This window comes from Rhinolophus ferrumequinum, chromosome 7 (genome assembly GCF_004115265.2).
Source record: "Rhinolophus ferrumequinum isolate MPI-CBG mRhiFer1 chromosome 7, mRhiFer1_v1.p, whole genome shotgun sequence".
Lineage (NCBI taxonomy): Eukaryota > Metazoa > Chordata > Mammalia > Chiroptera > Rhinolophidae > Rhinolophus > Rhinolophus ferrumequinum.
Genome location: NC_046290.1, coordinates 34,030,283 through 34,043,947, shown reverse-complemented (window position 1 = coordinate 34,043,947; position 13,665 = coordinate 34,030,283). Strand labels below are relative to the sequence as shown.

Here is a 13,665-nt window from a genome sequence, read left to right as displayed (position 1 = left end):
GTAGAGGTTTTTAGGCCAGTTATCTTTCCTTTGCTCTTTCTGGCCAACCATTGTCCTGTCCAGAGACGCAGAGCTTTGGAAAAGCCATCATGTTGTGGAGAATCAAGCAACATGTCTTCTTCTCTTCCTCTCCCTTCTCCCAGCTGACCCTAAGATAATTTGGTTGTTCTCTTTTCCAGTGTGAGTTTCAAAGCTATGATTGACTTTTAGGCTCCACTGTGGGAAAGATCAGTGTAAAGGACTCATGCTTTGGTTTTCTTATTGGGATCATAGGAAGCTACGTTTAGATGGACTCTCAGAATGAAGATACAGGTATACTTCAGAGCATTCTAGCCCTGCCTTTTGGCCACGTTGGACAGTTTTATTCTCACAACACTCAGTCCTGTCCACATGTACTTTTGTGGATGTACGGAATGTCCACATGGTTTTAGGGGAGAAAATCGTCAGATTCCATGCCATGGCAGATAACAACAAGCATGGTGTATCAGAGCTCCTGCTTCATTCCTGGGCTCATCCAAGAGCACGCACAATGGCCCTTAGCTCTCTGCCTCCAGGTTTTAAAAAAGCTTAGTCTGAAGAAAAAAAGTTTTCTGCTAGTCACTTTCGGGCTCTAAAAGAAATTACCCTCAGCCTGGAGCCAGCTGGAAACTCCTGTCCCCTCAGTCCTATTCTCTTTCCCTTGATGCCTTATGAGAAAGTCTCCGCGTGATCAACAATGGCAAGTAGTTTAGAAAGACTAGAGTACAACCTTTCTTTAACTTGCCATTTGGAATAAATACAGTGTATAGAATGAGCTATTTCTTTGAATTGTTACAAACTTTGCCCAGTAGCGACTGTGTCTAAGACAGTCAGACCACAAAATGGCATTTGTCTGCCCTATTCACACCTACCAACTGACTTTCTACGTTACTAGACAACCTGGGGTTGGAGAGCATGTCTTGTGAATTTCTTGGTTGCCTAAAGTCTCACTGAGCTTTCTACACTGTAGGCTCAGTGTTGTGGGAAAAGCATGAATTCTGGAATCACATGGGACTAGATAAAAACCTGGGCTCTCCCACTTGTTGGCTATAGATAAGTTATTTAAATTTTCTGAGCCTCAGTTTCTTTTTTTAAATCTGTCAGATGGATATAACAAGTCCCTCTTTAAAAAAAAATTAAATAAATTGAGTTACATAATGTGCCTAACAGGATGCCTGGCACATATTTAGGGCTTAATGAAAGTTAGATACTCTATGTGTTTTTGTGTTAAATAAATGGGTAAGAAATGTCTTGGATGCCTTATTTCTACTGCTTCATGATATAAATATGTACTTTATAATTAAATTTTGTAAAGCACTTTTAAAGTAGTTTATTTGTTAATTAAACAAATATTTGTTGAAATGACAAGTATAGAGCGGTGAGCCAATACTTATTTACAAAGCAACTACAAGTAAGCTCCTAGAATATGTGCCAAGATTCCAACCTACAAATTCCTTTATTTTAATGGAAAATATTTATTTTATGATGCATGTTTTAGAACTTTCTGATTGCTTAATATTCTTGTGCCATGATTCAGTTTAAACAATGAGTTTTGCCTTCCATCTTAACCAGAATCCCCTGATGTCCCAGTAAGGAATTTGTCAGTGAGGACTTAGAGTCTTCCTTGAAAATCCTAGAAATACTCAGGGCCGTTTTAAACATTGATGTGGCAATAGACCAGTTAAGTCAAATACATATCTATATGTGAGATATTATCCTATATTTTAATGTAGAAATGGAGGCTCAGAGAGATTGAATGACTTGCATAAAAGCCACAGAGCTGAAAGTCGGTAGTATTCATATTTGAATTTAGGTCTGATCAATCAAAGGCTCAAATTCTATTACACTCCTCTTGCTTCCATTTTTCATATTAATAACTGTCCATTTCTTCCTTGGAGGAAGAAGAGTCGTAAATCAGGCAGTTGGAGCCAAGAAGGCCCCAATAAAGTGCTTTGGGAGAAAGAACTCTTATCTACAGCCTGGAGATCTGGCTTCTGGTCCCACCTGTGCTACCAATGAGCCCAGTGACTTGAGGGGAGGGAGAGGAGTTCCCTAAATTCCCAACTTCTCTGAGCTTCCCAGCAGTCTCTCAGCTCTAAGCTTTAACCCATCACAGAAAAGTCAGGAAGACCTCTGGCCTTCTTAAAACCAAACTTATCTCTTTAGCCTCTGACAAATGTTCTTCCGTGTGGGTCTATAGGAGTCAAGGATATGAGACCCAGAAGGTTTAGATCTCAGAGATCCAAGGGGTAGTATCATATAGTACCTTCAAAGAAAAACATTAGTCTGGAAAGGTCTAGGATTTGGAGCCACATATCTACCCATTCATAGGCCAGGTAGGACTACAGCCTTTTAAAGTCCTAGAAAAATGGACCAAGGTGGAGATGGTGGTGGGGAGGGAACCATGTCGGAATAGGAAATGACTACTTCTTGATTTCAGAGTGCCCAGGGCATTTGTGGGTTCCTGCCCCTATTCTGCATCATCAGAGAAATGGGTCATCAGAGAAAAGGGACTACATAATAGCACTGTATCAATGTTGCTTGTTACAGTTGATATGGTAAAACACCATAGATTGACTTTTTAAAATTATTATTTTTAATTTCATATTTTAAAATAATTTCAGACTTACAGAACAATTGCAAAACAGTGCAAAAAATCCCATATATGATTCATCCGTATTTCCCAAATGTTATTTAAACTACCTAACACACACACACACACACACACACACACACACACACACACTTCTGAAAATTTGAGAGTTGCAGACATGATGCTCCCTTATCTCTAAATACCTCAGTGTATATATCCTAAAATCAAGGCCTTTCTCTTTTATAAATACAGTATAATTTTCAAAATCATGAAATTAACATTGATACAGTGCTATTATGCAATCTATAGACCTTATTCAAATTTCACAAATTGTTTCAATAATGTCCTCTACAGCAAGAAAAAAAAAAAAACATCCACAGCGTAAAACAGCATTTAGTTGTCAGGTGTCTTTAGTCTTTAATCTGGAACCATCCTGTAGTCATGCTGACTTTTGTGACCTTGACATTTTTTTGAGAGAACAGGCCAGTTATTTGTAGTTCGGTTTTATCTAATGTTTCCTCATGATCAGATTCAGGTTGTGCATTTTTGGCAGGAATGCCACGAAAGATGCTGGGTCCTTCTGAAAGCTTTATGTTAGGAAGCACTGATGCTCACTTTGCCTGTCACTGATGATGTTTTCTTTTCTCACAGTCAGGTGATGTGAACGTACCATTTGCCGCATTGTGATTAATAAGTATCTTGTGAGAAGACACTTTGGAACTATTTAAGTATCCTGTATCTCATCACAATTTTGCTTACTAGTTTTAGCAACCATTTTCGGATTCTTGCTTGAAACATTTATTACTATGATGGTTGCCAAATGGTGATTTTTCTCATTCTGTTTTTCCTTCTACATTTATTAGTTGGAATTCTACACCACTGAATTTCTAATGACATTCCAGAAAGATTCCATCTGTAAAAGAGAAAATCTGGGCTAATCTAAATCCATAGGAAACAAAAACCTCCCCTCTCTTTAATCTCAGAGCCCAGGTATTCAGCTAAGTGGCTTATCTATCTATATTTAACATAGTAGAAATATGCAGACCTGTTGGAAGTTTTCCTAAGGCCACTTTCTATTGGAGGTAACAAAATTCCTAATCCTTTCTGAGATCTTTTCCTCCTCAGGTTTACCCTATACTTTTTCTCATAAAGTCTTCATCTCATTCTCCCTTTCCTGGTTCTCTCCTACTGCGCGCGCGCACACACACACACATACACACACACACACACACACACACACACACACACACACACCTTAGAACCTGACTCTTAAAGCTGGTGAGGCAAAGGCTGTCTTCTCAACTTTAACGACTACTCACCTCACACCTCTTTCAGTGCATGACTGGCAAGTTGACATTCCACAGGCACCCTTACTTCCTATGACTTCTAGCTCAGAACTTTCCATTACCTCCATTAACTCTCCAGTTTTAAAGCTCAGACATTCAAGGTGAATCTAATCAAATTCTCTCACTCTCCAGTGTAAAATAAGACAATTGGTTATTCACAATTTCTCACTCTTGAAATGCTTTTTCAAAAACAACTTATCACAGACGTCTGCTTCCCTAGTCTCCTGAAGTATCAAGCCATGTTTAGGATTCTTCCTCAGTTACCTCCCTCAGAATATTTCTGACCTCCGTCTCAAACGTTCCCATCTATGAAAACAGTTGTTTCCCTGGGACAATCACTCACAATACTATGGATATCAGAAGATCCTAAGATTATTCTAATAACTTGTTATATATTTTTCAGGGAAGCTAATTTTTGCTTATACCAAAAGAGCAATGGACAAGATTGTCCAGCTTCCAGAAAAATCTTTCCTCCTGGTTAATAGACTATGTTACTTTTCATATTAAGAAACTGGATCTATTTTTCCATATAATATTATGCCTCTCTTGAGAAGAATGGGAACCTGTTAGGAACCATCCTCCAGTCCAAACTCCATAGCATAGTCACCTACTTATGGGAGGAAGAATATATTTGTGACTAATCTTTTGTCATAAATCTTAAGCTGGAAATAGAAATGGTAGAACTGCTAAATAAAACGGACTTGATCTCCAGGAACTGCTGGGGAATTAAGTTACTAGTTTATACCAGAAATTACTGTCTTTGGAGAAATTCCAATTTCTCATGAGTAACCTTGCTTCTTAATGAGGAAATGTTGCAATATGGTATTTTCTTCTCATTTAAAATCCCCATAACAGCATTTCCTTGCCGCATCCTTGAATAGGATAAGGAACAAAAAAGTCATCAACAGTTTTTGGTCACTCTGGGAACAGAGAGCTTGTAGTCCTTGGAAATTCACTAGACCGAAAAGCCAGCGATACATCACTGAGCCAGAGTGGTACATCACTGAATTCTATTGATTAATACAGGATTTCCAAATACTGACCGATTAAATAAACTCAGCAACTCTGTTAATTATATAATTATTTTAGGCACTTTTGATGTGGACACTCAAATATGTTGGCAAAATCCACTGGTAAGTTCAGATATTATAATAGATAGCAGGTCAGAAAAAGATGTGACCTATAGAAATTAAGGGTTGAATATTTTATCTCTAGCCTTCCCTTCCATGGTTACAATTTTAGAGCTTTCAATCACTTGTTGGAGAAAGGACTACCCACATGCTATCGGGATAACAAAACAATGGGTGGAACCCGTCTCCATCAGTTGAGTTAGAAAGGACATTAATAGGCAATAAGCATTAGGATGTTACGTTAAATCTTGAAAAATACCTAAGCAAGGTGGGAAATTTTGAACATGAAGAAGAAGAATAATTACAATGGAATTAAATACATCATGTATTAAAATTCATGAGTTTATAATGATTCCAAAACAAAGAAATAAAACAAAACCAATGGTCATGTTTGGTGATGGGAGTCAAGGGAATCTTTTAAACATTGGTATATAAAGGAAGGAATCAAGCATTTATCCTGTCTTTCCTGCATGCACTGTACCTAAGTATAACCAAATAACTGATGAGGAATACTTCTTCTTTATAGAAAAATTCCAAATGACAGTGAAGAAGGAATGAGAAAATGAACAATATCATTGTTTTGCCACTGCAAAAATAAGAGATTTAGGCAATGCTATCAATGACTCTGTAAAACTATTAATATTAAGTGACAGTCTGATGGGGAACTTTAAAATAGATGGAGCAACCTGGCAACACTTGAATCCACCTATCAATCTTAACATATGCAAAAGAGGAGCAACCAGCATTATTTTGTCTTGTGATGAGATGCAAGAGAAAATAAACTATACCACCTGTAAAGCATTCTTAACAAAAAATTGAACTGGCTTCTTGTTAAGCCTCTAGATTTAACTACCAATATATAGGAACTACAGGGGACAGAGAGAATTTGTGACGCACCAAGCAGTCAGCAAAATCCAGAATGCAGGAAACTCTACAAGACAAACAACACAGTTTCTTCAACAAATAAATTATGAGAAAAAAATTAGAGAAGGGAAACCTATAGATTAAAAGACACCCATGAGAAGTACCAAACAAATGTGATGTGTGGGCTTCTTAGGATCCTGACTTAAACGAAGCAATTATGTAAACACACACACACACACACACACACACACACACACACACACCCCAGAGACATTTGAACACTAATTGAATATTTGATGATATTAAATATGTATAATATTTAGGTGTGATGGTGGTATTATGTTTTTAAAAGAGTCATTATTTACCAATACATACTAAAACATTTACAGATGAAATGTTATCATGTCTGTGATTTTCTTCAAAATAATCTATTGGGCAGAAACATGGGTAGGAGTATATATGAAACAAGATTTGTTTTGAGTTAATAGTTGTTGGAGCTGTCTGACACATAAGGTGGAGGTTCATCATAAATTTTCTGTAAGAAAAATACTTCGGGCATTAGTTATCTCAAAACCAATGTGCTTTTCTTCCTCTGATAAATACATCACTTTGTAATAGAATCACCTAGGTTATTCTATATAAAAGTTAGCACGTTTTTAATGTTCCTGCATTTGTATGGATATGTGCAATAATTTGAGCACGAGTAGAGTAAATCCTGAAAAGACAGTTAGGATATGTGTTCATCTTCATATTATCCCTGAAGACAGGGACTGATTTTTCTTACTGTCTGGCCAGATCAGTGAACAGCTGATATTATACCAGCACGTGGACCACGAGAACACTGGCTGGACTGCGGAAGACTCTTTCACATTCTCGGCATCCTGCCCACCGGCAGCGCTAGGCCCTGAGAAGTTTCGTATTACGATTTCCTATGAAATTAATGAACCTGGTCGGCAGAGTCGTCTGCTTGCAAATGCAGGTAAAGCCACAATGCCATGGCCAGTGCTTTCTCTCTAAGTATTAAAGTAGGAACAATTTGAAAATAAATCTTTCCCTTTTTAATTGTCAATGCCACGATACCACCCTTTGAATAGAACTTATATGTTTATAAAATTTTGTTATTTGTTTGTGTGTGCTCTTTCTCCGAGACTCTTCTTCTCGTAAGCCTTAAGAGTTGTAGGGGAAGAAGGATGGCAAATTAGCTTGAAAGAATTTTATTTGTACTTCCAAATGGGGACATGACTGAAAACTGTTGATAGGAAATGAAAATGACAAATAGGATAAGTTCTTGAAAGGAAATGGGTATTAAAAGCTGTACCTGTTTCTATGGCAAGAGAACATCTGGTAGTAGATAAGTTAGGACTTTAACATTTTATAATAAATCTCAAGGTTTTAAAACTCCCTTGCCTGAAATGTTGACTTAATAATGTGGGTGTGTATATTTAAAAAATTTTTTTCATATGCCTTGGGTAGCAGATCCTTGAGCAACAAAGGTGTTTTGAATAGTCCACTGGGACGTGCAGATTTGAGGGAGAAAGAGCCTTACAGCTGTGTCTGAAAGTTCTAATGAAATGCCACTTTGTTCTTTATATTTATGTTTTGACAGGAGCTGCTGTCAAGGAGGGAGACAAAGTTCTCATTGACCAATCTAAGTTGGATGCTTCCAACGTCCTACTGAAATTGCCCAAATCTCAGCGTTCTTCCTATGAAATTTGGTTCCAGGTTATATCTCTTCCTCACCATGGAACCATTATGATTGGAGAGAGAAATATTACCAAAGGAAAACCCAATTTTTCCCAGTATATAATTAATAAATTTGGAATCACATACCTTCATGATGACTCTGAATCTCTGGCTGATAATTTTACCTTTGCTGTTTGGCCAAACCCAAAGAGCAAGCCTGCCGCCAAGCCAGAAGCTGACTTCCTTGAAGAGATGTTTAACATCACCATCTCTCCTGTTAATGACCAGGTGCCAGAATTAAAGACAAAAGGGCTTTGGTTGAAAGTTCTACAGGGCCATAGGTTGGTTGTGGGACCTGAAAACCTGAAAGTGGAAGATCTAGACAGTCCTCCAGAGGAGATCAGATATACAATAATCCGTAATCCTAATAATGGCTTTTTGTCAATGGCTCCCCATCCAGACACACCTGTTCACCATTTCACACAAGCCAACATCGATAACTCTCAGGTGTGGTTCATACAAGATGGAAGCCCATCCTCTGGAGTGTTTTATTTTAGTGTGACTGATGGCCAGCACCGCCCACTCTACAAGCTCTTCCACCTGGATGTCATCCCCGTCTCTATCACCCTTGTGAACCTCACTGACCTACTTCTCCCACAAGGCCAAACAACCGTCCCCATCACCAACGCCCATCTGTCAGCAATGACCAATGGGAGGAGCCCCCAAATCACTTACCAGATAACATGGCCTCTCCAACATGGGCACCTGTTCATCAAAAACCAGACGGTAATCAGCTTTGGACAGGAGGATCTGGATTCAGGAAGACTCTCTTACCGCATGACAAACCTCACTGCCTCAGAGGACCAGCTACAGTTCTCACTGTTTACCTCAGAAAGCAATCTGACAGGACAAACACTGAGCATCAGAGTACAGCCTTTACTGAGGGTTCTTTCAAACCTGACAATCGCCAACAGAGTGGCGTATCAGCTAAGAAGAAAGGACCTTGATGCTACTGAGCTCGCTAATAGGACTAACAGTGATCCCGAATTTGAAGTGACAGAACCCCCTGTCCATGGAAGACTTGTACGAAGAGTAGGCCGTGGCACTCTGGTGGAAGACGCTACTCTATTCACTCAGAGGGACATTGACCAAGGGCTATTGATGCTTGATCCACACGCCAATCTAACCAGCACTGATATGCTGAATGACTCCTTCACTTTCTTGCTCCGGGCAGACCACGTACAACCAGCGATAGGCTATCTCCCCTTCACCATAGTGCCACCTGATGCCTTACTTTTGAAAACTTTTACCCCTAATGTTTCTTTATTAGTTGCTGCAGATAACTTGGTGGCTTCAGCTCTCTCTCAGGAAAAGCCTGTGGTTTCCTCAGGACCCACGGCACAGACAGAAACTCTGGGGAAGCTTATCCAGAGAAGATGGCGGGAATCAGATCCCTGGGGACGCCACCGTGCTGATGGGCCTACTATGGATGGCAAGGCTTCTCCTACCAGGGTCATTTGGCCACCAGCTGCCACCAAAGCCAGCCCTTGGGCACCCACCCAGCCCAGGGAAAGTAGTTACTCTCTAATAGTTGTCATACCCTTGGCTGCTGTTGTATTCCTGCTGATAGTAATTGTGGTGGCCGTGTGTGTCTGGCTGCTGGGCCGGAAAGTAGAAAAGGCAAAACCTCTTGTCAAGCTCCAGACCAACCTGGAACCCACAACCCGAAATCCAAGGCCAGAAAGGAGCATAACTATTCCCACGGTCACAGTGACGCCCCTCCTAAAAATCTCCAACAGTACTCCTGTCAGTCTTTTCAGGGCCCTGCCATGTAAGCAAACGGCCTCTCCAATCACTGAGCCAATGGAAAAATGTGCTCCTTGGGAGACATGGGTGAATCTGGATCCTGACATGATCAAACTCTGCCGACAAACCAACCCGACACTGAAGCATAACCAGTACTGGGTGTAGACTGAACGCTGTTGTTCCTTATTGACCATCTGTTGTATGTCAGAGACTGGAATAGGCACATACAAAAGCAAAGAAAAGTGGGTTGGATCAACTGAGAAAAGCCTGGCATTGCCAGTCACTCAGTGCTTGGTTATGGCCCCATGGTTAGATATTGATAGGTGTTTATTATAACTTTTGTACAACACTTATCTTATGGGCTCTCCACAATGAGCTTTACGTGCCTTCTTCTGGAACTGACTCTCTGAGGATGCATAAGATGTAGTCAATATTTAAACCCTTTACCAAGGTGCTACAGAACATGCTGGCCCGATTGGCAACAGTAGTGTGTTAACTTGGGAGCTGGAGTTGATGGAGGAAGGTTTTGAAGCTTCTTCCCTGAGGATTCAGTCTCTCTGAGTGAGTCAGTAAGGGAGTGCAGGAACTGTTTCAGCAAGTAGAAAGGGTTATTTATCACATCAGTGAGTTTGTTTCTAGTGTTTTTCTGTAATGTCTTTTCCTCCTTGGAGTCTCTAGGTTTGACCTCCAAATGCAGGAAATGGCCTGGTGCTCCACATAATGGGACAGTCTGGTTCCCTTCGAAGGTATTCACTGAACACATTGTGTTTCATCAAGAGGCTTTGTCTATTGTGATTTGTATAATCAAGACTATTATTTGAAGCTCTAAAGAATAGAAAAGGTTGCTAAATAGTTTTGTGATGCCTCAATTTGGCTGAACTTTACAATAAATTGAAACAATGGCAGATTTGTATTGGACTTGTCTACTTGAGCCTACCATGGACAAACTCAAGCGTCAATTTCTGTAACCGTAAAATGAAGATATCAGTACTCGTGTTAGTTAGGAATGCTTTAGGTTGTGAATCACAAGATGTCTGCTGTGAACAGTTTAGGTTGGGGATTGGCAAAATTTCCCATGCAGGGCCACAGAGTAAACATTTTTGGCTTTCGGGCCATGTATGGTTGTTTATTTTTATTTTTTAACAACCTTTTAAAAATGTAATAACAATTCTTAGTTCCTGGATTTGATCCACAGACCATAGTTTGCCAGCCATTGGTTTAACTAAACAATGAAAGTGTTGAATTATTTCAAGTAACAAGCAGCCTGAAGTGGATATTCCAAAGCTGGTTCAACAGTTCCAAGATGTCGTCAGGGACTGAAGCTCTTTTGTTCTTTCTGCTCTACCTTCATTAAGCTATTGGCCTTTCATTCTTTTGCTCAGGTCCTTGTGATTGTAAGATGGTTGCCGAACCTCCAACAATACAGTCACATTTAAAGGCAGAGATCCCAGTGGGGGAAAGAGAAATATGGGAAAATGACTTTCTCTTAGAGAGGATATGATGATGATGATGATGATGATGATGATTATCATCATTTAATCTTATAAGAGGGGTCTCTCTCCAAACATTTTTTCCCCTTTTTATGTCTCATTATCTAGAACTGAGCAACGTGATTCCCATCTCTTGGCCAACCACTGGCAAAGCGAAATGGAATTTTCATGACTGAGCATCTCTTCTGGGGCTGGGAGTAGGTTCTGCCATGTCAGAGACCATTGGATTGGCCAACGATGTCATCAGGGAAGAATAGGGGGAGGGCAATTAGATAGGCTATGAAATGGGATCTCTTAAAATATTCTTCAATATTGTGAAAATTGGGAAACAAAGATTTTTATCTTTCAAACTGGTGTCTACTTTAATATCTCTTTTTCATATTTTAAGTGATTTTCTTAAAGCCAGCAGACCATGTTTCCAGGGTGAGGGGAGGAATTGACCCTTTGGGGGCACTTGGCAATGTATGGAGACACTTTTGATTTTTACAACTGGTGCTTCTAGCAACTACTGAGTACAAGCCAAGGATGCTGCCAAACATCCAACAATGACTAGGACACAACAATTATCTGGCCCAAAATGTCAGTAGTGCCAAGGTTGAGAAACCTTGGTTTAAGCTATAATGAAGAGTTTTCTTTTATACCCAATGAAGAATTAATAAACCCATTACCAAGTCAAGACAAAAACTGTATTCTAAAGACAGAATGGAAGGGTGAAAGTTCCATAGTATGTCTGAAAATCTGAATGGCTAATGGTAAACAAGAACATTTTTTAAAGAGGTTGTATTATAAAACAAACCAAACTTGAGCTCAGACTCATTTCTTCATATTCCTAGCCCAAGGAAAAGATGTTTCCTTGTATTACCAGGTGGAACACATCAGGAGAATAAAAATAGGTAAGATATTTACAAAGGTAAAGATAAGGTCAAAGTGTGCCTCTGATGTGTTCCATATGGAAAAGGCTTTTTTTTCCCCCTCACCCTCCTCCTTTTCTGCTCCTCTAGGTTGCTTTCCTCTCCCAACTCAATTTTAACTGCTCTTTGTGAAAACAGATTTCACAATCTACAGAAAAATGGAAGCATAACGTACTTGGGCCTAGAGACAACTAACCATGGCTTAGATCCTTAGATCTAATGCCATGGACGACTGTTGCCATAATCCTTGGCCATGGACAACTGTTGTGGAAGAAAACTTCTCTATTCTTCTTCCAAAAGTGATTCTTCTGTCCTGTGTTTCTGGATTCCTGAATTATATATAGCCCCTTTCAAGTGTTTCTGACTTGATCCCTTTAGAAAGGAGGAGGAATGAGAGTCTTAAGCCAAGGTTGGCTTGATCACGATGTGACTCAGAATTGTTCTTAGGCCTAGTCTAAGCAGCTGGTCACTCAGAAGGAAAGAATGGCAGTATGTATTTGAGCCTGCATGGAGAAGGGAAAGACTGAGGAACATCTTTGCACCCAGTAAGTGGATTTTTCTCTTCCTCCTCTGGGCAAGGAGAATGCCTATTCTTTGTGGAAAAGCCAGACATCCTTGGCTCTGTGACCATGTTGGCCTATTTCTTGCTTCAGCCATAAGATTTCTGTAGCTAGGATTACCAGTGTGGCCAAACAAAAACGTCTGGTTTCCACTCCTCTTTTTCTTGTTAACTTCGCAACTCCAGACAAATAAAATTGGTGTCCGTATTGTAATGAGACATACACCAACGCTTTAAAATGACAATTCACATTGTTTGTGAGGGTATCTGCTAAAGCAACGACATCAGTGTGAGATCCAGATGTCTAGACTCCGTGATTAATCAAGTACTTAATATAGAACTTGGAAAGTTTTCTTTCAGAAGGTCTGGAATATTCTACCGATTTGCAGATGGGTTTAATTAAAAGGAAACAATGCCTACCATTTGGTGCTGGCTCAAATAAAACATGAAATACAAAGTTTTGGCAAAGCCTTGTTCAGTGCTGAAAATTGAAGTTTTGGAAATGAAAAATCAGTCTGAAACAATTTCTCCCATATGCTGAGCTATAACTGCCTCATCTCAACTCTTTGTCATAATGAATTCACTGGCTCTTAACAAATGACTGGTGATTTAATAAGCAGATACTAAAGGTTAATATCAGAAGAGTGGCTGAATTTTGCTTAAGAGAAGGTATACTTTGGGGTGGGCTGGGGGTAAAGGGTAGAATATTTTTACGTATCTGGAAGTTTTGTCAGATTCTAATCTTTCAGGGCCTCTGCTCAAACACCTGGGTGCACTTCCTCACAGTCCTGCATTAACTAGGTGCAGCGGGAGTGACACTGAAGCTATCCTGACTCTCTGGTTCTTCAGATTTCTGGGACTGTAGTGGACAAATTTCAAGGATGGATGGCAGGTAATTGGAGGTGACGGTACATATCAGACGACATTCCCTGAATTTAGGGATGGGATTTTTGCATCTTTCAGAAGCATTGTAATTAACAATGCTGGTTGGTCCTGTGTAAGGAGAGATGTGAGGATGAAATTGGGCATGGAGCCACTGTATGGCAGAATGAATGACGGAGTCTTTGGCTAGGATGCTCAAGAATACCACTGGCTGCTTAACAGGAACTTGGAAGAGGCTGCCTTCTCATAGTGATTTACAAACATTTATTAGGCACCTACTGCATGTAAGAGATGATACGATACTGTTCCTAGATACTGAAGATGCAAGATGTCCTGAAAGGAGCTTTATGGTCTGTTTCTTCTAGTAGGCTCTTCCAGAATCA

At 39.8% G+C, this 13,665-nt stretch overlaps 1 protein-coding gene across 1 annotated transcript in view; it reads left to right on the top strand.

Annotated features, from left to right (window-relative positions):
• LOC117025366 (chondroitin sulfate proteoglycan 4-like) overlaps nucleotides 1-10,331 on the top strand; it is a 55,455-nt gene extending 45,124 nt beyond the window's left edge. Inside the window, exons 9-10 of the mRNA XM_033111277.1 lie at nucleotides 6,747-6,930; nucleotides 7,558-10,331. Coding sequence (XP_032967168.1) covers nucleotides 6,747-6,930; nucleotides 7,558-9,605 — 2,232 coding nt within the window. The 3' untranslated portion in view covers nucleotides 9,606-10,331. The remainder of the gene's footprint in view (nucleotides 1-6,746; nucleotides 6,931-7,557) is intronic.
• Nucleotides 10,332-13,665: the final 3,334 nt, after the last annotated feature.